Source organism: Pteropus medius, unplaced genomic scaffold (assembly GCF_902729225.1).
Source record: "Pteropus medius unplaced genomic scaffold, Ma_sr-lr_union100, whole genome shotgun sequence".
Lineage (NCBI taxonomy): Eukaryota > Metazoa > Chordata > Mammalia > Chiroptera > Pteropodidae > Pteropus > Pteropus medius.
Window position 1 is genome coordinate 315,710 of NW_024346980.1, and position 24,794 is coordinate 340,503.

Consider the following 24,794-nt stretch of genomic DNA (forward strand, 5'->3'; position numbering starts at 1 on the left):
GGTCATTGGCCTGGACAGACCCAGAGGGGCCGTCGCTGTACAGTGCCGTGGGGCACTGTGCAGCAGAACTGAGGTTCAAACCCCAGCTCTTCACCCTTCACCACGACTCTGAATGCTTCTAAGGTCAGGATGGGCTGAGTGACCACATGACAATCGACGGTGGACACTGGGCACTGATGGGCCCAGCCATGGCTGTGCTCACCCTGAGTCTGGCGCACCTAGGGCACCTCAGACAGGCTCCGGGATCTTGTCTGACCCTGGGCAGAATCTTGGGTGCTCGTCACTCAGTCCACTGCTGGGCAAGTCGGCCGTGGGGCCCCGGCCTGCTTCCGCTCCCTGTGTGTCACCAGCCCTGGCCCTCCTTCCCTCTGGAGAGGCCGATGGTCCCCTGCTATGCCTCCTGCTGCTGAACTCACTCCTACCCCTCCATCCCCCTCCCCTGACAGCCCTGCCACCCCAAGCAGGGTGGGCCCAGCGGCTTTTAGCGCATGGGAAATTACGTAAGGGAGGCCACCCAGAGCACGCGAGAGTTCTCACACTCACCCACACTTGCGGAGCACAGGCAACCACAGTGTGGGGCTCCTGGAGGCCGTCTCCTGTCTCGCTTTGTCTCTGTGTGAAACGAGGATGGGGCATCTCAATGAGAAGGCGGCAGAGGGGAGGCGACTCCGAACCTCCAGCATTGGCCCCCAGCCTTCTGCTCACCAAGCACCCCTGGGTCACACAAGGGAGAAGGTGCCTGAGCCAGCTGTAGTTAGCAAGTCCTGCCAAGACCCCGTGGCCCTCAGCCCACCAGCCCCACTCATGTTGTCCAGTCTTCTGGCCACAGAGCTGGTGGCCTCAGCGATGGGGATGGGAGTGAGCCAGCTAGGCTGGTGGTGACTGGGACCTTTTCAAACCTCAGAGCTGCCCTCAAGAGGGACTTCCTGCCAGCGAGCACTGTGGATGGCTGAGCTGCAGGAAAGGGACAGTGGCACCTTGGGGCTCTCCTTCTGTGTCGTAAGAGTTGCTGGGAAAACATCCTTGAACTAATGGCTGCCACCCCTCCCCAGGGCAGGACCTGACGGCCTCGGTCACATCTGACCAGTGGGGACCATCTATTCAGGGCACCAAGTAGCCGGCCCGGAGGTGACGGGGGAGAGGGGGTGTGTGCGCACACGCCCTCCCCCTTCCAGATCCTGGGTCCACAGAGGCCAACCACATAGGCGCAGCCTCACACTCTACCACCCCAGGCCGCGGAGGGCGCCTCCCGGAGCCCCCTCTGTGGTGGTCAGAGCCTCTGCCTGACACTGTTCAATGCTCAGAGGAGGTGGGAGGCTATGCAAGGCATCAAGGAGCCCTCACTTCCAGATGGGCCAGCCTCCAAGCCCAGGGAGGCTGGCCCTGCCTGCCCATGCCCACCAGGAAGCCGGCAGGCCTGCGGGGCCCGTGCGTCAGGTGTCACACCTGTTGTACCAAAACTTCCCAGGCCAACTCTTTGCTGCCCCTGAGGATGGGGACGCCCACAGGGAAGGAAGCTGAACCTGGAGACAATCCTACAAGATGCCAGGCACCTGCAGTCTCCAGGGCACCCCGGCCTGGAAGGGAAGGCTTGCTACCGCTAGGCCCGGCCTCAGTAGGGTGGGACATTCTCATGTTCTGTCCATGTACAGCCATTGAGCGACCGCATGGGCCCACCTTGTGCCAGGAGCTGGGGACATCCTGTCCTGCCCCAGCCTGTACCTCTTGCTCCTCCAGGGCCCAGTAGAGCTTGGGAGGCAGGCGAGGGGACAGGCCAGGAAGGGACAGGGGGCTGCTGGCCCCACTGCCGCTGGACATAGTCTCCATGTCCTGGTGAGGTAGCTGGAGGCACCCTCTGCCCTCCCAAAGGTGAGCTCTGGGGTGGCCCCCACCCCTGCCCAGTGGCCCAGATGTGAGTGTGGACCAGATCGCTGATACTCGGCCCCCAGCACCTCCTGTTAGCACCCTGGGCATCCTGGTGCGGTGGCTCCCCAGAAGGGAAGGAGGGCCTGTGTCCTCTGCTAGACAAGCTTTGACGCCAGTCCCCAGGGCATGGGCCACGCAGGTTCCCGCCCCCTCCAGCTGCCCTCGCCTGGCCAGGACCCTCGGCCAGACCCCAGACCTGGGTCCCTGAGGCCAGCCTCTCCAGCCCTTTTCCACGTGGCTGACTTCGTGACCTGCGTGACGCTGGGAGACGTGGGTTCCAACGACGTGGAGTGTCTGGGGCCTTCTGCCAAAGGATCTCCCCCGACCCCTTGATGACCCTGCCCAGTGCCCACGGAAAATTGCTCAGAGGCAGTAGGCCGGAGACACCCCAGGCTGGTGCTCAGTCTGGGGGCTCTGACGCTGGCCCGAGGAGGGGATCTGCACACCCGTGACATCAGCTGGTATCACCTCGGAGCCTCGAGTGTGAAGAGGCGCCCCAGCCCCATTCTGCACTTGAGGAAATGGCTCAGAGAGACTAATTCAAGAAAGGTCACAGCCAGTGAGTGACACAGCCATGATTCCCACCCACACCCTGGTGAGTCCAGGGCCAGTCTTCACCAGGTATGACTTCTCTGTCCCATACGTCACCGGTAGCCATCCGCCCCCTTCCAAAGCCATGAGGCTGGTGACCTCACCCCTGCTCACAGCCACCAGCAGGGCCGGTCAGGAGCGGGGTCCCTCCTACATCCCAGACCAGGTCCTCAGCACTGATGTAGGGTGGGCCTGCCCTAGGGAGGGAGCAGCAGAGCCTGAGCTGACCTCTCAAGCCTGGGACGAGGCTGAGGGACTGGTCGTCGGGGATGGCGAGGCCTCTGGGCCATCCCGGGGACATGTTAGGTCCCCCTGTGGGCCCAGAGGTGGCGAGTTGTCCCGGGGCGGGGGCATGGGGTGGTCCTGCTTCCCGCACACAGGGTCTGGCCTCGCAAAACCATGCCGAGGCAGACGGTCTCGTCCTCGCAGACAGGGTGTCCTTAGGCACGAGTGCCATCGCAGTGCGTGGTCTTAGGTGCTGTGTTGCCTTCGTGTGTGGTACGGTCAGCGGTGTCCTCGGTGTCTGACAAGGAGGCTGAGCCGTGTGCCTTGGGACACCAAGTGCCATCTCTACACCCAGGCCCCGGGTCATTCCCACAATTAGTGCCTATCCCAGTGGCTGGGCGCTGGCCCTGGGGGACCCCTGGGTTCTAGGCACGGAGGCCCCTGCCCAATGTCCCTTGGCCACAAACAGCTGTGCTCAGAGCAGGGCAGGGTTGAGCTGGGCAGGGGTGGTGAGCAGGCCTCCCTCCTGGGCCCGGCAGGAGGAACGTGAGGGGCAGGGACACAGCAGCGTCTGCCCTGAGGGAGATCTGAGCTTCAGGTGTTGGGGGTCTGCCCTGGGGGTGCAGATTGAACACCCAAGGAGGGCCCAGCCCAACCCAGCTGCTCTTCATCCTCCAGAAATTTGAATCTCCTTGTCCCCGGCCAGGGTCATGGCCCTGGGGCTCTGAGCAAGAAGGCTCAGCCAGGGGAGGGACCCCATCCCTGTCCCCGAAGGTGTCCCTTTCCAGGTCCAGAGGAGGCGTGGCTGCCCCTGGCAGGCTGGCCCCTCCCAGGCACCTTGCCCCACACAGGCCTGTTATAAAAAGGAGGCTGCCCGGCAAGTGTTGGGCCACATCCCTCTGTCACCTGCTGGAGCTGCCACTGTCTGGCCACCCGCCACGGGAGAATGGAGGCACCTGCACAGGTACAGGGGGGCACCTGAGGGAGGATCCCCTTCCCACGAAGGGCAGCTATCTCTTGGGGACTCCCAGCCTGAAGTGGAGAGGGTTGCGTGCCACATGTCACCTAGAGCGTGTACGCGTGCGCGTGCGCGCACACACACACACACACACACACACACACACGAGGATCACGCAGCCCTCCTCCGCTGTGAGGCCCCCACTGAGTTGGGTGCGTGTGTGCACCTGTGTGCATGCTTGACGGGGCCAAGCGCCTGCACCTCCTCCTGCTGTGTCTGGGGTGGTTGGGACCTGAGCCCCCAGTGCACCCGGGGTCTTCGTTCCCACCTCGGGAAGCCCCAGAGGCTCCAGAGCTCCCACTGCTGCCCTGGCAGCTCCAGCCGGAGGTGGGGCTTGGGCTGGTCTGGGCTCCAAGCGTGGGGGGAGGGGAAACGGCATGGTTCCCGGAGTCAGAAAGACTCTTCCAGAGCCCCCTCTGCCTCACCTGCAGCACAGCCAAGGGGCCTGCTTTACCTATGAGCGCTCAGCGTGATCATGGGGACACACATGTGGGCAGAGCTCTGTGCCGTGTAGACCCCACCATCAGCCCCCTGCCCTGTGCTCCTGGCCTTGAGGCCAGAGAGGGGCCCACAAACCCAAGGCCACAGGGTGGGGAGGCCCATCCACCCCCTCCTCGTACCGGGCTGGCTTGCTGCAACAGGCATGTTCCCAGAACGCAGAGGAGCAGCCTGCTCGGTGTACCTGGCTGGGCATGTGCTGGCTCAGCCCCCTCCCCAGGTGCCCCCCAGGTGCCCCCAGGCTGTTGGTGGGAGGAGCCTGAGCTCAGGACGCTGCCCCCGATTGCAGGGAGAACTAATGATTCAGCTGAGGATGGGGACAGTGTGGAAAGTCCACAGGAAGCCCATGCTGTGACTCAGTGCATGTCTCAGGCCAGCAGGCCTGGCTCAGTCAGGGCCCTACGTCCCTGCGCACTGTGGAAACTGGGGGTTTGGGGACCCTGGGTCTTGGATGCTGGAACCTCCAGGACAGGACTGGGGGCCAGGCAAGCTGGGGCTCTACTTCCTCAGGTCCCCACCACTGGCTGGCCCACCAGCCCCTGGCCCACTTTTCCTAAAGCCCAAGGCCCACGAACAAGGCTTCCCCGGGGAGTCAGCCCAGCGGACGACGCCCCACCCTGGCCCACAATACTGAATGGGACTAAGGCCCAACCTGTGGCCCAGTCGTGGCTCCACCAGTCCAAGCTCAGCGCAGCCACACTGCTATGGGGTGGCGCTGGAGGCCACGGAGGCCACAGTCAGGCCTTCCCAGGCCCCCCCCATGCTGGGCTCTGTGCCCACGGACACAACACAGTCTCCACCCCACACAGGTCACCTGGTCTGCTCTTCCTAGGAAGACGCTGCCCCATTTGGGGATGACAGCAGAGACCCACCCAGCCTAAAGCCCACGGACGAGGCCAGGCAGGGCGCCACGCCTGTGGTATGACATGCCTCAGGAGGCTTCCTGGTGCCCTGCCAAGCGTTGTGGGGATGGCTGCAGGGTCGTCCCAAGTGTGGACAAGCCTCTGACAGGGCCTCTTCCGAGTGTCAGCGACTGGGCTGTGCCCTTGGTGGCTGAGGAACACAACTGTCCTGGGAGTTCCTGGGGACAGAGAATGGAAGTCCGACTGGCCTGGAGTGGAGAGGCCGGGGTGGGGTTCGTGCTGGGCGGCGGGCGGGGTCCTTGCTGAGATTCGCTTCCTGACCGCAGGCTGGAGCATGTGCCGGAGCAGCCGGTGCAGGGCCCAGGACCTGGGGGGACTCCCAGGCCCAGCCGCCACCGCCGCCCGAGGAGGAGCGCAGGGAGAGGCGGGTGGAGCTGCACGCCTCCTTCAGGGAGCTGTTCACCTTCTTCTGTGCCAACACCACCATGCATGGCGCCATTCGCCTGGTCTGCTCCAGCCAGAACCGTCTCAAGACGGCGTCCTGGGGGCTGCTGTTTCTGGGCGCCCTGGGCGCGCTGTACTGGCAGTTCGGGCTCCTCTTCCAGCAGTACTGGCGCTACCCCGTGCTCATGACCGTGTCAGTGCACTCGGAGCGGAAGCTCTTCCCATCAGTCACTCTGTGCGACATGAACCCGCACCGGTGAGGGCTGGGGCCTGGGGGCTGGGGGCAGGACAGGAGCCTGGGGGACCCGGGGTGAGCCTGGGGAACTGGAAGTGGGACCTGGGGGCCCGGGGTGAGGCTGGGAGCCTTGGATGGGCTGAGGGAGGGCTGGGGGTGGGGGCTGGGGGCCAGGGCCGGGGCCTGGGGAGGCGAGGCGGGGGCGGGGGCTGGGATGGAGGCTGAGGGCCTCTGAGGCAGCCTTTTCAGAAGAGCAGCCTGTCACTGGGCTGCAGGTGTAGGCCTTCAGGAGAAAGAAGGGGGCTACATTGCGGGTGGGGTGGCAGCAGGAGTCGAGATTGCCAGGGGGGCAGTGGGTGCACAGGGTGGCCAGGCCAGGCTGGGGGGCCTGGCTTCACTCCACAGTCAGGCTCCCAGTTGAGAACCTCCTTCTAGGTGTCCCAAGGATGGGGAGGGGCTGCTGTCCCCGGACAGGCTGGACACTGGGAGTGGGGCTCTGGTTCAGGACCCACTTCCTCACCCTGCCCCCGCAGGCCCAGCCTGGTCCGGAACCATCTGCAGGCACTGGACAAGTTTGCCCAGGAGAATATCCATGCCCTCTACAAGTTCAACTTCAGCAGGAGTGGAGACTCACCCTTGGCGGAGGACCCAGGCCCAGGGCCTGCCTTCTGGCTGGACCGCAGCGTCCGCCTTCAGAGGCTTAGCCACCCAGGAGGCCAGGACAAAGTGGGCTTCAGACTAGTGAGTGTCCCTGGCGAGCCGTTAGCCTGCCAGGCACTGAGCGGGGGCGGGCGGGGCGGGCGAGGGGCCCTGCTGAGCTGACGCCCGCTCCGCAGTGTAACAGCACCGGTGGCGACTGCTTCTACCGGGCCTACGCGTCAGGCTTGACGGCCGTGCGGGAGTGGTACCGCTACCACTATGTGGACATCCTGGCTCTGCTGCCCGCGGCCCCCGAGGACGCCCGCCACGGCCATGGCCACGGCCACGGTGGCCGCTTTGTCTTCTCGTGCCGCTACGATGGCCAGAACTGCCAGGCCCGGTGAGTAGGGGCAGAGCGGTGGCTACACGCCCCGCCCCGCCCAGCAGGCATGGGTGCCACCCCTGTGGCCTCTCGGGCCGCAAGCACGGGGGGCGGGTCAGAGCCACGTGCCCGTCTGAGCGTGCTCCCCCCCCCGCCCCCGGTTCCAGGCACTTCTGGACTTTCCACCACCCCACCTACGGCAGCTGCTACACCTTCAACGGCAGCTGGGTCGCGCAGCGCCCGGGCATCACCCACGGTGAGTGCCGGCCCGGGGTGGGTGTGGGCAGGGGGCTCCTGCCAGCCCGGTCTCACCCCTAGCCTCCCCCAGGGATCAGCCTGATCCTCCGAGCTGAGCAGCAGGACCACCTCCCGCTGCTGTCCACGGAGGCCGGCATCAAGGCCATTGTTCACAAGCACGACCACACGCCCTTCCTGGAGCACCGCGGGTTCAGCATCCGGCCAGGGACGGAGACCACCATCAGCATCCGAGAGGTGCCACGGCCCCCGGGGGCAGACAGAGGAGGGGCCCCAACCTTGCAGGGCGAGTGACTGAGAGGAGGAGGGCGGTTCGCTGGAACTGGAACTGCCCCCTCCCCCTAGGACGAGGTGCACCGGCTCGGGAGCCCCTACAGCCACTGCACGGACGGCGTGAAGGGCCTGGACGTGCCGTTGCTGTACAAGGCCTCGTACACCATGCAGGTGGGTTCGGGCGAGGGCTTGTGGGAGGCGACAGGGAGAGGAGGGCGGGGGCGTGGGGAGGGACTGGGGCTGGGGGGCGGGCGGGCGAGACCCGACGGAGGGACGGCTGCCCCTGGAACCCCAGCTCCAGTCCCCTGCTGTCCCTCCAGGCCTGCCTCGTCTCCTGCTTCCAGCAGCTGATGGTGGAGACCTGCTCCTGCGGCTACTACTTCCACCCCCTGCCGGCGGGGGCTGAGTACTGCAGCTCCGCGAGGCACCCGGCCTGGGGTGAGCCCAGCCCCGCCCCGCCCCCGTCCACTTGCCCGGCGCCGCTGGCGGCAGAGTCGCATGCAGGCCCAGTTAACCCTCAAACCTCCCCACCACTCCTGGGTCGCTTCTAACGGATTCACCTGTGACCTCCCCAGGCCACTGCTTCTACCGCCTCTACAGGGACCTAGAGACCCACCGGCTTCTCTGTGCCTCCCGCTGCCCCAGGCCCTGCAGGTGAGTGGAGAGCATGGGGCATAGGGGTCACTGCCTTGGGCACCATAGTAGGAGTGTGACGGGGTCTGTCTCTCCTAGGGAGTCTTCATACAAGCTCTCTGCTGGGACCTCCAGGTGGCCTTCCTCCAAGTCAGAGGTGAGGCCTTGCAGGGGTGGGGTGGGGGAGGCAGCAGATGGGTTTCTTGGGACTCACAGAGCCTGCCCCCAGACCAGCCTCTGCCCCTGCAGTCCCTGCCCTCATGCTGCCCTGAGGGCTGGGAGAAGCAGAGGTCACAGTCACCCTCCTGTGTGCAGGACTGGATCCTGGCCGTGCTGGGTGAACGGGACCGCCAGAGCCCTCGAAGCCCATGGAGCCCTCGGAGCCCAAGCCCCAGGTGGGTGCACCCTCCTCCTCCAAGGTCCTGTGCTGGCCCCGCCTCCCACCCTCAGTGCCCCAAAGAGGGCCTAGCCCTTCACATTTCTGCCCCACCAGGAGCAACGTGGCCAAGGTGAACATCTTCTACCAGGAGCTCAACTACCGCACCGTGGATGAGACACCTGTTTACTCGGTGAGCCCACCAGGGGCCAAGGCCAGCATGGGGGCAGCTGCGGGCCAGACACGCTGGGGTGCCACCCCAGCACTGCCCTGCACACAGGGGGCGCTCCTGCTCACTGTCCACTCGCGCCGACAGGTGCCGCAGCTGCTTTCGGCCATGGGCAGCCTCTGGAGCCTGTGGTTCGGCTCGTCTGTGCTCTCCGTCCTGGAGCTGCTGGAGCTGCTGCTGGATGCCATAGCCCTCGCCCTGCTACTGGGCTGCCGCCGGCTCCGCGGAGCTCAGGTCTCCCAGCCGGGGGCAGGAATAGGCGTCCCACACCAAGCCAGAGGCTGACCAGTTGACCAGTGACTGCAGCATGATGTCGAACTCACCGGGACCCAGCCGGCGATGCTTCCAGGGGCTCTGGCAGAAGTCGCAACTGAAGAGTGAAGCCAAGTATGGGTTCACCAAGACTGACTCCTGACACCCGAACCAACCTGGTTCTGGAAGCTGCGGCATTAGTGGGCTCTCCTGGGCGCCCAGGGTGGGCCAGACCAGCACCACAGGACGGCCCTGGCCAGCCAAGCCAAACCCAGGGCCCAGGAAGCAGCCGCACCAGAGCTCAAGGGCTGGCAAGCAGGCACTAGGGTGCCCAGCATATCAGCCACCTTGCCCAGCGGTGGCCTCGCAGTTGTCAAGGAAACCCAGGGCAGGGAGGAGGGAAGTGTCCTTATTACTCTGGGTTCCCATGTTCCGGGCATGACTGAGCATCTGTGCAAGCAGGTATGTGTGTGGGAGTATGCGCATGCATGAGTGCATGTGTGTGTCTGTGCATGTGTGTGCATGCATATGTGTGCATTCATGTGAATGCGCCTGCGTGGAGGTGTCTCCGCACGGGAGTGTCTGTGTCAACACGTCTGCCTACACCTGTGTGTAGGTGTGTGCAGGCAGAGCTTCCCTAGGCTCAAGGCGGGTGGGAGGAAGGGTAGGATCAGACCCAGGCACTCGGTAACCTTTGTAATAAAACTGGCGACTCCACCTGGTGGCTAGAACGTGTGCACACCTCCCGTCCCCTGTCCCCTAGTGAACTGAACACCTCAGGTGGCATCTCCACACCTCTTGGAGCCACAGACACTTCTGGACAGAAGGACATTGGGCATAGGACTACCTTGCAAGGCTAGGGCTTGCCCAGGGGGCGAGATCCGGCTCAGACAATCCTTGCCAGTCGGTGACCAGCTGCTCCCACCAGGAGCCACAGTTCAGGCCAGAGGGGCAGGGGATGTGGGCCGGGCGGTCAGGAGTCAGGGTGCACTGGAGAAGCCCCAGGCTCCCCACCAGGCCCCTGGGTTCTGGCTGACTACATCCACTCAGGGCCACCCCTCAAGGAAGGCAGGGGACCCAGAGACACCCCCTCCCCAGCTAAGACAGCAGAGTGAGGCATGTGAGCCCATCCATGGCAGGCAACAGGTGCAAGTGGCAGTTTATTACTGTGTGATCCAGAGCAGGGATGGGTCCTGCCAGCCCGAGGCCCAGGCCCGAGGCCCTGACGCTGGCAGTGGGGGAGGACGTGGGGGCAGAGCTCAAGCAGGGAGAGATGGAGGAATTAATTCTGCTTTAGGGGTCACGGCCAGCAGGTGAGAGACTTGGGGGGCCTGGTCAGTGCCCACCTTGCTGCCCATGGAGCCTCCCTGGGCAGCCTTTGCATAGTGACCAGCTGACTGGCCTTGGCCTGACCAAGAACCCGAGTTGGGGAGAGGCCCAGCTGCTGCCCCAGGGCTCCAGGAAAGGGGAAGGCAGAAGGCATCGTGGGCCCTGGGGAGTGAGCCTCACTCCCACAGCAGACAGAGCCCGGGTCAAGGTGGTCCTCCAGAGTACACGGAGAAAAGAGGCAAGACAAAGTGAGGACAAGGTGGCTGTAGAAAATCCAGTCTGTGACGAAACATCAGATGCGTGGGTGCAAAGTGCCAAAGTCCTGGGCGCACCAGCTCTGGGCCAAGCACCTCTGGAGGAGGCAGGGGATGGGTCTAGGGCCATCCAGCATGGGGGCCTGCGTGGCCAGCCACGTGGCCTCGGGACGCCTGCGTCCAGCCAGGGCTGAGGCCCCAGGCCAGAGGCCCCCAGCACCCGAGAAGCCCAGCCTGGACACTGGGGTCACTAAGTGAGGTACACGGGTTGATTCCCTGGATGGGCTGCCCCTTCTGCCCTCACAGGGGCTGGTGGCCAGCCACCTGCCCCGGGGCCTAGTGGAGGGGGTATGGGAGTGTATAGGAGGGACCCAACTAGCAGGTCGGTGTCTGGGGCAATAAGAGTGGGGACATGAGGTGACATGGGCCCCGGGGACAGAGGGGCTCAAGGTGACATGGGCCTCTGGGGCCGAGGGACATGAGGTGACACAGGCCCCAGAGACGGGGGCACAAGGTGACATGGAGCCTTGAGAGTGATTTGTGACATAGGCAACCTGGCCCCCGAGGAAAGAGTCACCTGAAGACATAGGGTCCCGCAGAGAGAGAGGGGCTGGAGAAGATGCAGCACCTCCGGGGGAGAGTGGGGCTTCAGAGGACTCGGTGCTGGGGTCCCGCCCCGGCCATGGGGGTCGGGGTAGCTCGGAGGAGGGCAGAGCTGGCTGTTGGGGCTCCAGGAGCACCGGGCACCAGGGCTCTTGGGAAATGGGCCAGGCTGCGGGGCAGGGCCACAGGGCCATGGGCGGGGGGCGGGGGCGGGGCCCGCCACTTCCTGGCCGCCCCACCCTAGCTCTCCTCCAGGTGGAGGCTGATGAACTCCTGGATGCACCTGCGGTACTGGAGCTCTGTGGGGCTGCTGCCCGCCAGGGGGCCGGGCTGGCCAGGGGGCGCCTCGGCCTCGCGCATCTCCTCCGCCATACGCGCCAGCCGCAGCCTGGAGTAAGCGCAGTGTGAGGGCGCCGCCCCCGCCCCGCGCCCCGCCCCGCGCCCCGCCCACTAGCAGCGCTCACAGCGTGACGATGTCCGCGTTAGCCTCCTGGATCGCGATGCTCAGAGGGTCCTGCTGCTCCTGGTCCAAGGCGTGCTGGTCTGCACCCCGCTTCAAGAACAGGCAGACCTGGCTGAGGGGTGGAGGGGACGAGTTGGGGCGGGTCCTGGCTATCCAGGCCCTGTGGGCGGGAGGAAGGGACGCCTGCGACTCACCCGGTGTGGCCCAGGAGTGTGGCGTGGTGCAGGGGCGCGCGGCCGCGGCTGTCTCTTTGGTTCACATCCGCTCCGTTTTGCAGGAGGAATTCACAGACAATCAGGGAGCCCTGGGGAACTGTGCAGTTCAGACGGAGCAGGGGATGGCCCGTCAGGGGCCCCCACCCCAGCCTAGAAGAGGGGCTCTGCAGTGGAGGACACGGGGCCCTGTGCATCCACCACAAAGGGGCAGGCCTTTAGGTGCCAACGGTCAGAGTGCACCTGTGTCCCGGGCACCGCCCATCTCCGCTCACCCCGAGCACGGCCTGCACCAGCGGCGTCTTGCCCTCGTCCTCTGTGTCCGCCCAGTTGACCTCTGCCCCGTGGGCCAGCGCTGCCGCCAGCGCGGGGAGGTCGCGGGTCCGAGCCGCACGGTGTGCCAGGAGCCCAGGGTGCAGCTCGCGCACATCCGCCAGGCCCCAGGCCTCCGCCTCTCCGTCCGCCTCGCCACTGGACTCCTCGGACTCTGCACCCTCTGTGTGTGGGGGGGGAGGGCAGTCAGGGATGGTGGCATGGCCCGCAGTCAGGGAGGGTGAGGGCTGGGGAGTGACTTGGGCAGAGGTAGGGAGAGGCGCACCCACCCTCCTCAGTGACGCTGTCCACCACCGAGCCTGTGCTGAAGGCCAGGATGTCCGAGCTGCCGTCAGAGCTGCCCCCTAGGCCACTGTCGCTGCTCAGACCTGCATGGTCCGTGGGCAGAGAGGATTCTGAGCATCCCTGACTCCTCTCAGAGCCCTGGAAAAAGCAGGGGCCCAACCCATCCTCCAGAGGACGCCCCAGGGACCGGACCAGCCCCGCTCAGGATGAGAGGAAAGGGCAGAAAACAAGTCACAGCTCAAAAACGCCAAGGGCAGCCCCTGTGGACGCCCAGCCTCTGGTGGGTCAGCCCGGCAGGATGGGCGGGCATGTGCAGGCTGTGGGTGCTCAGCCCTGTTCGTGGCCAGTGCCTGCAGAGAGGTTGCTGCCCAGTGAGGGGGTCGTGCCCAAGCCCTGGAGGGGGTGCCCCCCAGGCAACACTGCAGGAGCCGCAGGCCAAGCTCTCAGGGCAGCCCTGGCAGAAGAGCCCCAGGCCCGGGGATGGTGACGCAGCGCCCTCTGCTGCTCGTGGGCACCCCACTGTCACCCTTATCAGCCCTGCCAATTCCTGGACCTGGTCTGTGCCTTCTGCTCACACTGCCCAGGCCAGGGGACCTGATAAACCATTAGCTGGCAGCCCTCGGGAGACAGCCCTGCTTGTCTCGTTTGCCCAGCTCCGTGAGGGGTGGGAGGAGGTGCACCATCGTCTCTCACGAGCTGGCTCCAGCACCCGGCTGTCCGGGCCCTCAGCACGCACGTGCACATGTACACACCTGCATGCACACTCAGCGACACACACACCATGCTCTTGTGTGCACACAGCACACCCACACTCACGTATCACTCGAGGGTCGTGGCACCCAAGTCAGTGGCCAAATAACCCTCAGCCCCTCGAAATACCACCCCAGTCTTGGCCCTGGCTTGACCCTCGATTTTCCTCAGCCCCAGACCAGAGTCCTGCCGCACCACCGCCCCAGCCCAGTCCCTCCTTGGAAGGACGCCCATGTGGCCCACAGACGTCCGCCTGCTCTGAGGCCCCGGCAAGGCTCGGGGCATCCACAGCACTTACTGCGCGGACCAGCCGCAGCGGCCCCTGCGTCAAAATAGGAGAAGAGGGAGTCCAGCTCATCCGGGCAGAAAAGGGAATCCCGGCGGAACCTACGCTCCAGGGCGCCTGTGCAGGGGCGGGACATGGAGACCCCGTCACGCTGGGGGCCCCGAGCCCTGCCTCCTCCCCCGCCCCACTCAGACCGCCCTGGGGTCTGGGGCCTGGAGGCCCGGTCACCACCCTGACCAGGCGTGTGAGCTGAGGGTGCAGCCCGCCTACCTGAGCACAGAGCAGCCACGGAGGGCAGGACAGGCTCCATCCGGCCCTTGCGGCGGGCGGTGGGGGCGCGCGGGGAGCCGTGGTGGCGCTGGCACTTCCGCGCCCGCCAGCGCCGTGGGGCCTCCCGGGCCGGTGCCAGGGGCGGCTTCCGCAGGAACTTCTTTTCTACATACTTGTCCTTGATCCAGGCCTCCTTGTCCTGCCTGGACCAGGGGTGTACATGAGGCCGCACTCACGGCTGCGGCTCCGTGCCCCTGCCCCTGCCCACGCTGCCCCCACCTCACCTGGGGCTGCTGGCCGTGGGCTTCCTGCTGCCCGGCCCCTCACACTGGGCCTCATAGATCTGGTTCATGGTGCTGTTCCCGAGCTCGCACATCAGCTAGCAGGAGACAGGTGTGCAGGCCTCAGCCGCAGCTCACAGACCCCAACCTGACCGCCCCGCACAGGCCTGCGATGGCCCCACACACCTTCAGCAGCTCTGGCTCCCACGAGTCCAGCGTCAGCGACCGCACCTTGGAGCAGTGGACACCCAGGCTCCTGGACCGGAAGCGGGCAGGCAGGGGTGAGTGGGGGCAGGGCTCAGTCCCAGCACCCCAGCCCAGCTGCCTGGTGAGCCTACCTGTGGATGCCTGAGCACTCGATGCAGAGCAGCACGCCCAGGTTGATGCTGGCCCAGCGGGGGTCTGGCTGGCCACAGTCGCCACACTGGCCGTTGCCAGCCACACTCTGCATGCGCTGCAGGGCGCTCTCGCCCTTGGCGCCACGCTCCCGAAAGTCCGTGGCGGAGTCGATGCTGCTTGTGGATGGGGACGCTGTGCGGTCCAGCCTCTGGGGACGGTGCGAGGGCCACTCAGCCCTAGGGGAGCTCCAGCCTTGGTTTCCCCAGCAGGTACCCCCCTCCTCCCAGCCAGAGATGCCAGCTCAGGCAAGGGCCCCTGAAGCAAAGCCCGCACACGTGTGTGTGCACGCAAACTCACGCACACAGCACACACACATGCACATGCACACACACACTCGCACGCAGCCTGTGGGGGCCGCGTGCACACGCGTGGAGGGTGCTGGGAGGGCCACACCTCGCCGTAGCAGCTGTCTGGGCTCTCCCGGTAGGCGGAGGCGATGCTGGCTTGCACAGCGTGGACCCAGGCCTGCCGCAGCTTCTCTGAGTCAGCCTGCAGCATGCAGCTCCTGGGCAAAGGGACCCATCAGGCCGAGCAGCAGGCACCCCCTCCCCAGCCCCCCAGGGCTGCGCCTCCTCACTTGGTGGGCGACACGACTTCGAAGCAGAACCTCCGCTCGATGTCCTCGCACGGCTTCACGGAGCACAGGCGGAGGTCGTCCACCACCACGGTCAGCACGTCCTGCAGGTGGCACACGTGGCCCTCACACTGGCGCCCAGCCCTGACCAACCGCCGAATGCTCCGCCTCAGAGACACGGACTGTCTGAGACCCAAGTGCTCTCTGTCCCCTGACGCTTTGGCTTTGGTGCCCGGCAGTGTCCTTGGTCCTATGTGAACCCCGCCGATCAGCCCAGCCCAGCCCAGGGCCCAAGTGCAGGGGGTCCTGCAGCGCACCTTCAGCTTCTTCTGGTAGACCAGCTGACTATTCTGGATGGAGAACCAGCGCCTGGGCAGGTGGATGGGTCAGGACAGGGTCAGGCAGGGCCGGCCTCCGTCTGCCCCATTGTCCCCTGGGGAAAGGCCCTCCCTCACCGGTTCCACGTCTTGAAGGCGTTGCTGGCCCTCTTAAAGAGGTAGCCCTCCATCACCACACCACTGGGCGCATCCACGTCGAACTCTGCTTTGGGCTCATCATAGGAGAAGTCCTGGGGGCAGTCGGAGCCGGGCCCCAGTGAGTGCCCGCCCCCGGCTGTGAGGACACTGTGCCATCCCAGGCTCCGTCAAAGGCCAGGTGGACAAGGGCAGTGCTCTTCCCAGCCACTTCCTGACCTGAGCAAGGCCCCTGTCCCAAACCCCTGGGCCCAAGAGCCCCAGCACCCGCCTCAGCCTCATAGGGCTGGCAGGCTCTGGGGTCAGGAAGGAAGCTGCCTCCCCCACCCTGAGTGCCCCATTCACGTCGCCAGCTGGGTCTGCTCCGCTGGCCTGACAGAGCTCCATTCAGGCAGCCGGGGAGACACTGAGTGCTGTCCTGTGTGTCCGGCGGTGGGAGAGGAGGCCTAGCCACCTGCTCCCCTGGCTGAGAGGGGGCAGGAAGGGACAGCTGCTGCTGCTCCCACGGGGGCGCGTCCCGGCTCAGCCTATGCCCTTGCCAGTGCCAGCCGCCAGGCTCGCAGCGAAGTGCCCACAGACGCCTGGGGAGCTCTGAGGCTGCAGAGGTGTCCTTGGTGCTGAAGCGTGCAGGGCGGGAGGGCGGCAGCCCCGCCTGGTCGTCCTCCCTCCACTCCTCCCCCCCAGAGTGGATGCCCACTCACCTGCAGCAGCGTCTGTGGGGTAGGCAGAGCAGGAGGAGGGGGAGAAGGGAGACAGCACCAGTGAGTGACAGCTCTGCCTCCCACCCTGCACCCATCCCCGCTCAGTGATCCTGAAATGGCAGCTCCTGCCTGCAGCCCACCCCCGCCCCGGGCAATGTGGGGGCAACCGTCTGGCAGTAAGTGATGAGGCCCGAGTAGGAGCCAAGGACTGAGGCCCCACAGGCTACCCCTGGCCTTGAAGGAAGGGGATCCGGGTCCCAGCTGCAGCCCCAGCATCTGTGAGCTGAGGGGCTGGCCCCCTGCCCACCCAGTCCTGGCCTCTAAGTGACCACAGAGCCACCCCTCTTTCTCCATAGTGGCGAGTCCCCTGAGGAGGGGGACCCCTGCGGAGGGGGCAGGCCTGGGGAAAGGGACATAGTGTGAGTGCACGGGGGGCCTCCTCAGGCAGCAGTACGGAGAGGCTTCAGGGCAGTGGCCTCTCGGGGTCCTGCGCACGCGCGTGGGTCAGGCTGCAGGCCTCACCCGCTGCTGGATGGCCGCGTGCCTGTGCTCCATCTCCCGCTTCTCCACTGCGGAGTCGATCACCAGCTGGTCCAGCTGTGGGGAGCATCGAGGAAGTAAAGGGACGCCCGGAACCCAGGCCCCGGTCCCACCCTGCCCCCCAGGCTCACCTCGGCTGCCAGCTTCTTCATGTAGGGGTCCAGCTGGTGCAGCAGGCTGTAGCCCTGCTGGAAGAAGCTGTACTGGGCGTGCATGAAAGACAGCATCTGCAGGGCGGCACAGGTGAGACAGGCCCCTCCTGTGTGCCCACACCCAGCACACGCCTGTGCTCCAGGACAAGCCCCGCCTGCCCTCACCAGGCACTCACAGAATCCAAGATCTCAAACTTCTTCTTGGCCTGCAGGACGTTGATCTGCCAGGGGAGAAGTGAGCAGGCAAAGGATGTCAGGGCCGAGGTAGCCTGTGGCCTGTACCTTGCCACAGAGTCCACTCCGGCTGCTGTGGTTCCCTGAGACCCCCTGCTCGTCTTCAGCTCCCTGCACTTGTGCCCGGCCCCTCCTCTCACAGGCCTGGTGTCCTTTCCCATGTCGGGACGTCACGTCCTCCCCAGGGGCAAAGCTAGGCATTCCCATCCCTGCTCCGAGTCCCTCGAAGTCCCTCCGCCAGGTATCCTGGGCCTCGGCCCCTGCGGCCTGCAGCCCCCGCGGGCCCCGTCCCATCTGGGCTTTGCCTGCCCTACCATGTTACTTCCCAAGACCTGACAGTGCAGGTTTTCTGGAGCCAGAGGCGCCTCTTGATGGCAGGTCCACCCGCCCTCAGGACTCCCCCACACGCCAGTCCACCTGCCCTCAGGACCCCCCACAGCCCCTGGGACCCACACTCGGCGCCGGGCGCTGACCTGGAGCACGTAGTCCAATGCCAGGTGGCGGAAGCACTTGCGGGTGACGGTCAGGGCACCTGTGGCCTCCTCCACCTCATGCGGCCGGTGCCGTGGGGCCTGGGCGTTCCTCGCCAGGGACAGCTCCAAGTCCTCCCGCACTTTGTCGAACTGCTTCTTAGTCTCTTTGAACTTACGCACGTCCCTAGGGATGGCAAGCGTCGGTCAGGGGTCCCAGGAGGACGGACGTGTGGTCTCTCACCCCCATGAAACACCCTCCCTCTGCTCCCGGCCACGCTCCGTGCTCCTGGGTGGCCTCCCTCTCTGGCCTTCTTGCCCACTCTCCTGCAGCCACCACCTGGGCCTCCCCCACCCAGACCCCCTACCCTGGTCCAGGGCCTCCCCTTGCCCTTCACCACCTCACCCCCAAGACTGGTCCAGCCTGGGGTGACCCAGCCTCCTCCCTGACTCCAGACGTGTGTACCCAACCTCAACGCGACACCACACGGGCGTCTCCTGGACACCCCAACTGCATACGCAGGTGTGGAGCTGAGACTCTCGCCCTGCCCTCAGCCCCTCCCACAACCCTCGCCCCTCTCCTGGGGCCCTCCAGCCTGTCCCACCTCCAGCCTTTGCCCTGCTGAGCCCCCAGAGCCTGAGGCCTTGGACAAAGGCCCCTCCCAAGCAGGCCCTAGGCCACGAGATCAAGCACTGTGCGTGCACCCACTCCAGTGCAGGTGTCACCATTAGCTCCCCCGGGAATGGCCAGGCCTCCCTCGCCTGAGGGCCTTGGGCCACTCACTCTTTGACGAAGTTGTGGAGCTGCTGCCGCACGGACCTCTGTGCCTGGTCAAACAGGATCTGGGAGCCGAGGGAGAACGGAGTGTCACGAGTCTGTCCCCACACACCCGAGGCCAGGCCCCAGTCCCCCAGGTGAGAACAAGGGAAAGCCCCCCAGCCCTTCCTGGGCCCCAGCTGGTTATCCCACAGAGCTACCTCACAGGGTCCAGGGGACTGGGTGCAACCCTAGGCCTGGGTTGACGCCCAGAAGCAACAGCTGTGACCACCTGCCCAGCTCCCCTCCTGGCTGTCAGAAAGACGGGGCAAAGCCATCCCAGATCGGCCTCCTCCTACGGCCGCACCCCACACTGGCCTGGACAGGGCAGGCACACACAGGGCACCTAGTGACACCCGGCACCCCCTAGCCATGGGAGGCTACCTTGAGGATGACCAGCCCTGTGGTAGAAAGGGTTGAGTCTGAGCCTGAGTTCCCCAGGGACCTGGCCTGGGGGGCGGGGTTGGGCTGGATGCTGGGAGCTAGAGGGCTTCCCATAGCACTGGCGACACCCAGCATCAGACCCCCCCACGTGGCAGGAGGGCTGGGCCCTATCCGGAAGCAGACAGACAGACAGACAGACAGACAGACAGACAGGACAGGACAGGAGGGCCTGTTCTGAGCTGTTTATTCCTGAACTTCCTCTGCAGCGGGTGGGGCTCCTTGTTTAGTCTGGGGCTCTGGTTCCCAGGCCTCCATCCCACCAGCCACATGGCCTCGGGCCCTGCTCCGTGTGACCCAGACCCATCCCGGGTAGCAGTGAGGTCGGGAGTCACCTAGGGGCTGTGGGGTCAGCCTGGGAGATGCTTAACCAGAGACCCCGGCCTGGGTGGGGGGGTCTGGATAGACCCCAAGGCCTCACCCACCCTGACCCCACCTCCCTCACCTTCCCTACTGTCTGGCCCTCACCGGGGACACAGCAGAGCACCTCATGTAGTCCCGCCACCCGCAGACTAGAAGAGCTGAAAAACGGCCTCCCCCGGAGCCAGCTCAGCTTCCTCAGAGCCAGCCCTGAGAGCCGTCCAGGCTGGGCGGGGCCTGCGAGGAGCCAGCGGGGCAGCCTGGCCTGGGACAGCCGGACAGCGGGACAGCGGGGCAAGGAAGGAAGACGGGCCCCCCGCCGGCCCGGCCGCGCTCACCATGTGGTAGTTGACCATCTCCTGCAGGCTGTCTCCAAACCTCTGCAGACATTCCTGGGGGGGCGGGGGAGGGAGACCCGCCCACTCAGATGGGAGGGCCAGCACCTCCCAGCCACGGGCCACAGAGCCACCCCTGCTCCCAGGGCCTTGACACCCTCAAGGGGCTGCCTTCCCATGCTGCCCTTGGCTGGAGGTCAAAGGTCAGCAGCCCCTCACCGAGATGACGCTGTCACCCTGGCATTGCTGAGACAGGTCTCGGACGCCGCTCACGAAGAGCCTGTTGGTTGTGACGTAGGCCTTGCCAGCCTCGATCATGCCGCTGCACAGCTTGACCAGCTGCGGATGAGACGGGGGAACAGCACTCACGTGGCCCGCCTGCACCGGCCCTGGCCGCCACCGGGAGCCGGGACAGCCAGACGCAGCTCAGGGCCCATCGGAACCAGAACACGGCTGCCCTGGAGCTGCTCGAGGCTGCAGAGGGGCCAGTACTGCCCACCCTCACCCCCAGCCCGCTGTGCCACCGGGGCCTCGGCTCCAGAGCAGCAGGTTGGAGCAGGACAGGGATGCCCTGAGCAGAGAACCTGGGGCTGGCGTAGGCACGTGATGCCAGCCAAGGGTCAGCAGGACTGGCCGGTGTGGGGCTCAGGGACGCTGCCCCACCTGCCTCCCCTACCTCTCCCCTTAGCCCTCAACCCAGTCACTCAGAGGCTCAGCCCCCAGCAGCTGTCTCCTCCCCCAAAGACAAGGCTGTAGGGAACTCACCAAGGCCCACCCCCACTTGATGGGAGACCTAGGGGCAGACACCGTGTGTGGGCACCATGGCACTTGGGACAGGCACAGAAGGCAGTTGGGGCAAGTGGGGGACACGGCCACGTCTCGTGCAGGACACACAGGCTGCACGCCCCATGTGCAACACACACGCGCTCACACACGCGACCCCACGCGTGCACACGCACAGGTGACCGGGCACAGGAGCAGACACACTCACACACACGTGATCACACGCGCGACCCCACGCGTGCACACGCACAGGTGGCCAGGAGCTGGAGCAGACGGCAGCCCTACACCAAGTGCGCCCCGCCCTCCCTCACCTTGTCCAGTTTGGCCTCGATCTCGACCACATCTGTCTCCACCTCATCGACGGTCGCCCTGCAATGGGGACAGGGTGGCCGGTGGTCAGCCTGCAGCCAGCGCGCTGGCACCGGGTGTGAAGTGGCTGCTCGGCTGAAGGCCACTTGCTCCTGTGGGCCCCCTTCCCACCCCATACCCCTCAGACAGGCCAGGAATGGAGGCTGGGAGACTCAGCCACCACCCAAGAAGGAGGGGCCTGGACAGGGACCCAGGTCCAGCTGACTCCAGAGACACTCAGCGCCTACTACACCCCAGTCAGATGTGATGCCCCATCTGGGGTCCGGCTGCTGTGGCCCTTAGGACAGGTACACGTGTGGGGCAGGGACCAGCCTTGCTGGCCATCCTCCTGCCCAGTGCCCATCTCTCTCCAGGGCCCAGAGTTGACCCCCACCCCAGCCTGGCACCTTTGGCCCAGGAGCAAGCTTGTCTGGCCAAAGCCCAGAGCACTGGGCAGTCGCTGTCTCTGGTTCCCAGAGACCCTGAGTCCCCCACCCTCAGAACACTGAATGGCACGGTCTGCCCAGAGGGGTGGGTCAGGCTCTGGAGGACCCCCTCCCCCTGGGCAGCCTGACGGTGGGCTGTCTGGGGAGGGGAGAGTTAATGCATGACGTCACCAGAGGAGCCACTGGGAGAATCCCCGGAAGGCAGAGGCAGATGGGTCGGGCACGTGACCCCCATGCTCCGGGAACAGGAAATAGGGAAATGGGGCCAGGATCCTGGTGCCCCCCCAACCTCCTCAGCTGGTGAGCCGGGCCCATCTGGCCCCCTGGGGACAAGGGACAATGGGAATGGGGCTCAGTCCAGGGGTGAGAGGCAGGCCTCCAGGGACAGGTCTCAGGTGGGTGGGCGGAGGTAAGCCGGCAGCAGAGGGGCGTGTTCCCAGGGTTCCCCAGGCCCAGGCAGGGCAAGTCCCTCACGTGGGGTGCAGCTCAGCACGATCTCCGTTAGGAGCTGTGAGGGCACCGGGCGCCCCAACCAGGACCTTGTAAGGTCCTCACCAGTCACCCTGGTGGGACTGGGGCTCCTCAGGGGCTCAGGGGACATCTGCTTGGACCTGAGGTGGCCCAGACATCAGCAGGGTGCCCTGCAGTCCAGCCAGAACAGCCCGTCAGCAGCCCGGCCTGAACTGCCTGAGGTGTGGCCAACTGCAGGGGGCTGACCACACTCTAGCCTCTCCCCTCCCCCTCAGAAGGTCCCAGGGCAGGGAAGGACCACCCATCCAGGAGAGCATGCTGCAGACGGAGACATGGCCTCGGAGCCTCAGCCACCCCAAGTGCCCTGGGCAGCTGCCTGGTCCCTGGACAGCGGCGAGGGCAGGGCTGCACCAGGAGCCAGTGTGCCAGCTCTCCCCTCCCTGGCCTCCCAGGACCCTGGGCCTTCTCTGCTGCCTTCCCTCCAGGATTTCTTCCCAAAGCTTGGAGGATGGGGAGAAGGGAGAGGCCGCCACACCTCCCAAAGCCATGACTCAGCACCTAAAGCCCCACCCAGAGGAGGGGGCACCAAGAACAAGGGGTGGGTGGAGGCCCAGGCCTGTCTGGGAGAGTGTGGATGCCCCGCTCCAAGCCATGTGCATGGGGGTTGTGGGTATCTCCCCAGGTGAGGAACCTACGGGCAGGGTCCCCTTCCCAGAGCTGGGCCATCTGTCCCCACATCACTGACCACATCCTCCTGGCCTGCCCCACCCTGCCACGCTCAGGGCCAGCTGCCAGGAAGCCCAGGTTACATCCTCTTCTGCACCTGAGGGTGAGTGGACAAGGAGACCTCAGGGTGGCCTCGAAGCCCCACTAAATCTCAGCCCAGCCCCGAAACCCAGAGTGCAGCTTCTGAGGCGCAGGGCCCGGGCGACTCTACTCAGCCCCTCCCCCAGGCCCGGCTGGGCACTTCCACAGGGCAGCCCCTCCCTGCCAGAGGAAGCATGGCAAAGCCACCGCACCCACTGCGGGTGTCACAGACAGAGCAGGCTGGTGTGGGAGGGAAGGCCTGGAGGTGTATGGGGTGCCGGTGACCCCAATCTGACTGGACAAGGTAGGCCTGGACCCTTCCACGCAAGGGGCCAGGACAAGGCTAGGATGCCTCAGCCAGGACCCAGCCAGGACCCAGGCTGAGGCCTGGCTCCACTGCCCCTATAGCCTGGGTCCTGGGGGACAGCGGGCAATGGTGGGGGCCTGAGCTGCTCACACCCCTGCCCTCGATTAGGCAGCAACAGAGGCGAGGAGAACTCAGAGGATCGCCCCCACCTCTCTGCCAGGGCCTAGGCCACTAGGGACCAACCAGGCCCCTCACTCCAGCCCCGCCAGACCTTTGTCAATGAGTCCCTGTGAGGCGGCTGTGCAGGGGGCTGGCTCCAGAGACCCACGGGAAGAGCACCCATGCTGAGGCCCACTGGTGCACCCACACACAGGCCCTCTTGCCGGCACATCCCAGAGATCCAGCATGCACACACACATACGCACACGAGCAAGCACACATGTGCAAAGGCATGGTAGATATGCTTATGTGCAATCTAGTGTGCATGCACTAGATTGGCAGTGACACCGGACATACGCAGACACACATGTGCAGAGATGCGTGTACCCAGTGCTGGGATACACACAAGCAAAGTAACGTGTGTTTAGTGCCAACACTCATGAGCACGATAAACACACAGTATGTGTATGTGTCCACACTGAGAGCTGACACGTGCACACACGTGTGCACCCATCACTAATCTGCACACACGCAAGCGTGCCAGCACAAGGCTGCAGCTCACCACACATTCACGTCCAAGCTGTGGCCCCTCGAGAGAGCGCAGACCGACATAGCTCACACTTGTGCACCTGGCACTCCGTTAAGGCAGATGTGCACAATCGTGAGCACTTGGGGTCTACGGATGAGCACGCTGCACTCCCAGGAAGGGCTAAAAACATCAACTCAGGGTGGGCCACAACCCAAAACCTCTCACCAGAACCTGACAGCCAGTCTGCTCAGCCCAGCCCCCACCCCTCCAGGCTCCTTAGGACACCCCAGCCAAGCAGCCAGCCCCAGTCCCTACACGTGGCTCCAGTTCCCTGTCCCACATGCAAGGCTCTGGGCACACGGACCAAGACAGACTCCAGGGACAGCCGCCCCACACGCCCATATAGCTCTAACGAGAGCGGGACCGCAGGGCCGGGGACGGTCTCAGCCTTGTGCAGGTGGCTAGCACGAAGGTGCAGACACAAAGCGAGGATGGACACTCCCACGGGGAGGTGGCCGGGCCGGCGGCAGTCCCGCCCCAGCGCGCGCATTCTCCGCGCGAGGTGACCAACACAAGGGGCATCTTTTGTTCCGGCCCATCGGCCGGAGCGCTGCGGGCTTTGTCCGAGGCGGGGTCCTCCAGCACCCGACACCGGCTTCCGCGCCGGGCACAAAGGCGGCACAGATGTCCCCGCCCCGCGCCCATCCCCCGGTCGCCCCGGGTGTCCCAAGGGGGCGGCGACCCTGGCGACCACAAAGGGCGCGCCCCGCGGGCGCACCTGAAGCGAGGCGAGTCCTTGATACACTCCTCGAACTCCACCGTCATGGCTGCGGCGGCGCGCGGCGCTCACTGGCACGAGGACCGCGGCGCCCCGAGCGGCATCCTTGGCCGGCCCGGCCCGCCTGTCCGCCCGCCCGCGCCGCGCTCCGCGCCCCGCGCCCGCCCGCCCCGGAATGAGGCCGCGGCGCCGCCGCCCCGCCCCGCCTGTCACTGCTGGGGAGCGTCGCCAAAGTCCGCAGCGCGCGCGCGCCGCCCGCTGTCACCGTCGGGGAGCGTCGCCAAAGTCCGCGGTCGGCTCGCGCCGCCCGCTGTCACTGCCGGGGAGCGTCGCCAAACGCCCCATCCTGTGGCTTTGGGCACGCCCGGCTCCCACCCTGGCGCCCCGACGTCCCGCCCTCCTTCGTTCCCGGGCCACTCCGGGTCGGGAAGGTAGGCGGGCCCAACCACGGTGGGGCTCTGGGAGCCGTCGGCCGGGTTGCAGGCGCGGGGAGGGCGCGGGTCTCGCTCTCTCCAGCGAACCAGCCGTTGCGCAACTTGAGGCGTTTGCCAAACCCGCTTGGCCGGAGCGCGGCGGACTGACACGCTCGGTGAGGACGGGGATCGAGTGAGTGGGCAGGTGGGCGGGCGAGTGAGTGCACACACGCGAGAGGGTGTGGGTCACCGTGAGGTTGTGAGAGCGTCCCCCAGGACGCCGCAGCCCGAGTGGAGTCGGGCCCACGCGCCCCGCCGCGGGCCTACGCTTTGCACCCGCTCCCTAAGCCTG

General features: G+C 65.9%; 2 protein-coding genes across 4 annotated transcripts; one reads left to right on the top strand and one right to left on the bottom strand.

Annotated features, from left to right (window-relative positions):
* Positions 1-567: 567 nt before the first annotated feature.
* SCNN1D (sodium channel epithelial 1 subunit delta) lies at positions 568-9,556 on the top strand. Of its 2 annotated transcripts, XM_039876802.1 has the most exons (13): positions 568-2,521; positions 5,448-5,821; positions 6,334-6,541; positions 6,637-6,839; positions 6,989-7,077; positions 7,150-7,313; positions 7,422-7,520; positions 7,670-7,787; positions 7,925-8,003; positions 8,082-8,139; positions 8,298-8,377; positions 8,476-8,551; positions 8,675-9,556. In XM_039876802.1, exons 1-13 carry the CDS (start codon positions 2,501-2,503, stop codon positions 8,870-8,872), a joined length of 1,767 nt encoding a protein of 588 aa, XP_039732736.1. In that variant the 5' UTR covers positions 568-2,500; the 3' UTR covers positions 8,873-9,556. The 2 variants fall into 2 exon arrangements, with proteins under 2 accessions (XP_039732736.1, XP_039732735.1); XM_039876801.1 differs by lacking the exon at positions 568-2,521 and adding an exon at positions 3,547-3,706 and having other exon boundaries at positions 8,476-9,556.
* A 414-nt stretch (positions 9,557-9,970) lies between these two features.
* ACAP3 (ArfGAP with coiled-coil, ankyrin repeat and PH domains 3) lies at positions 9,971-24,183 on the bottom strand. Of its 2 annotated transcripts, none has more exons than XM_039876799.1 (24): positions 24,030-24,183; positions 20,496-20,553; positions 19,621-19,740; positions 19,405-19,458; positions 18,233-18,291; positions 17,452-17,635; positions 16,921-16,965; positions 16,724-16,819; positions 16,575-16,649; positions 16,053-16,064; positions 15,334-15,446; positions 15,196-15,247; positions 14,882-14,982; positions 14,698-14,809; positions 14,244-14,452; positions 14,092-14,161; positions 13,909-14,003; positions 13,625-13,827; positions 13,367-13,471; positions 12,303-12,410; positions 11,976-12,196; positions 11,683-11,792; positions 11,490-11,600; positions 9,971-11,413 (listed from the first exon to the last, which is right to left on the bottom strand). In XM_039876799.1, the coding sequence occupies exons 1-24, from the start codon at positions 24,074-24,076 to the stop codon at positions 11,266-11,268; spliced, it is 2,508 nt and encodes an 835-aa protein (XP_039732733.1). In that variant the 5' UTR covers positions 24,077-24,183; the 3' UTR covers positions 9,971-11,265. The 2 variants fall into 2 exon arrangements, with proteins under 2 accessions (XP_039732733.1, XP_039732734.1); XM_039876800.1 differs by having other exon boundaries at positions 11,266-11,413; positions 12,303-12,401.
* Positions 24,184-24,794: the final 611 nt, after the last annotated feature.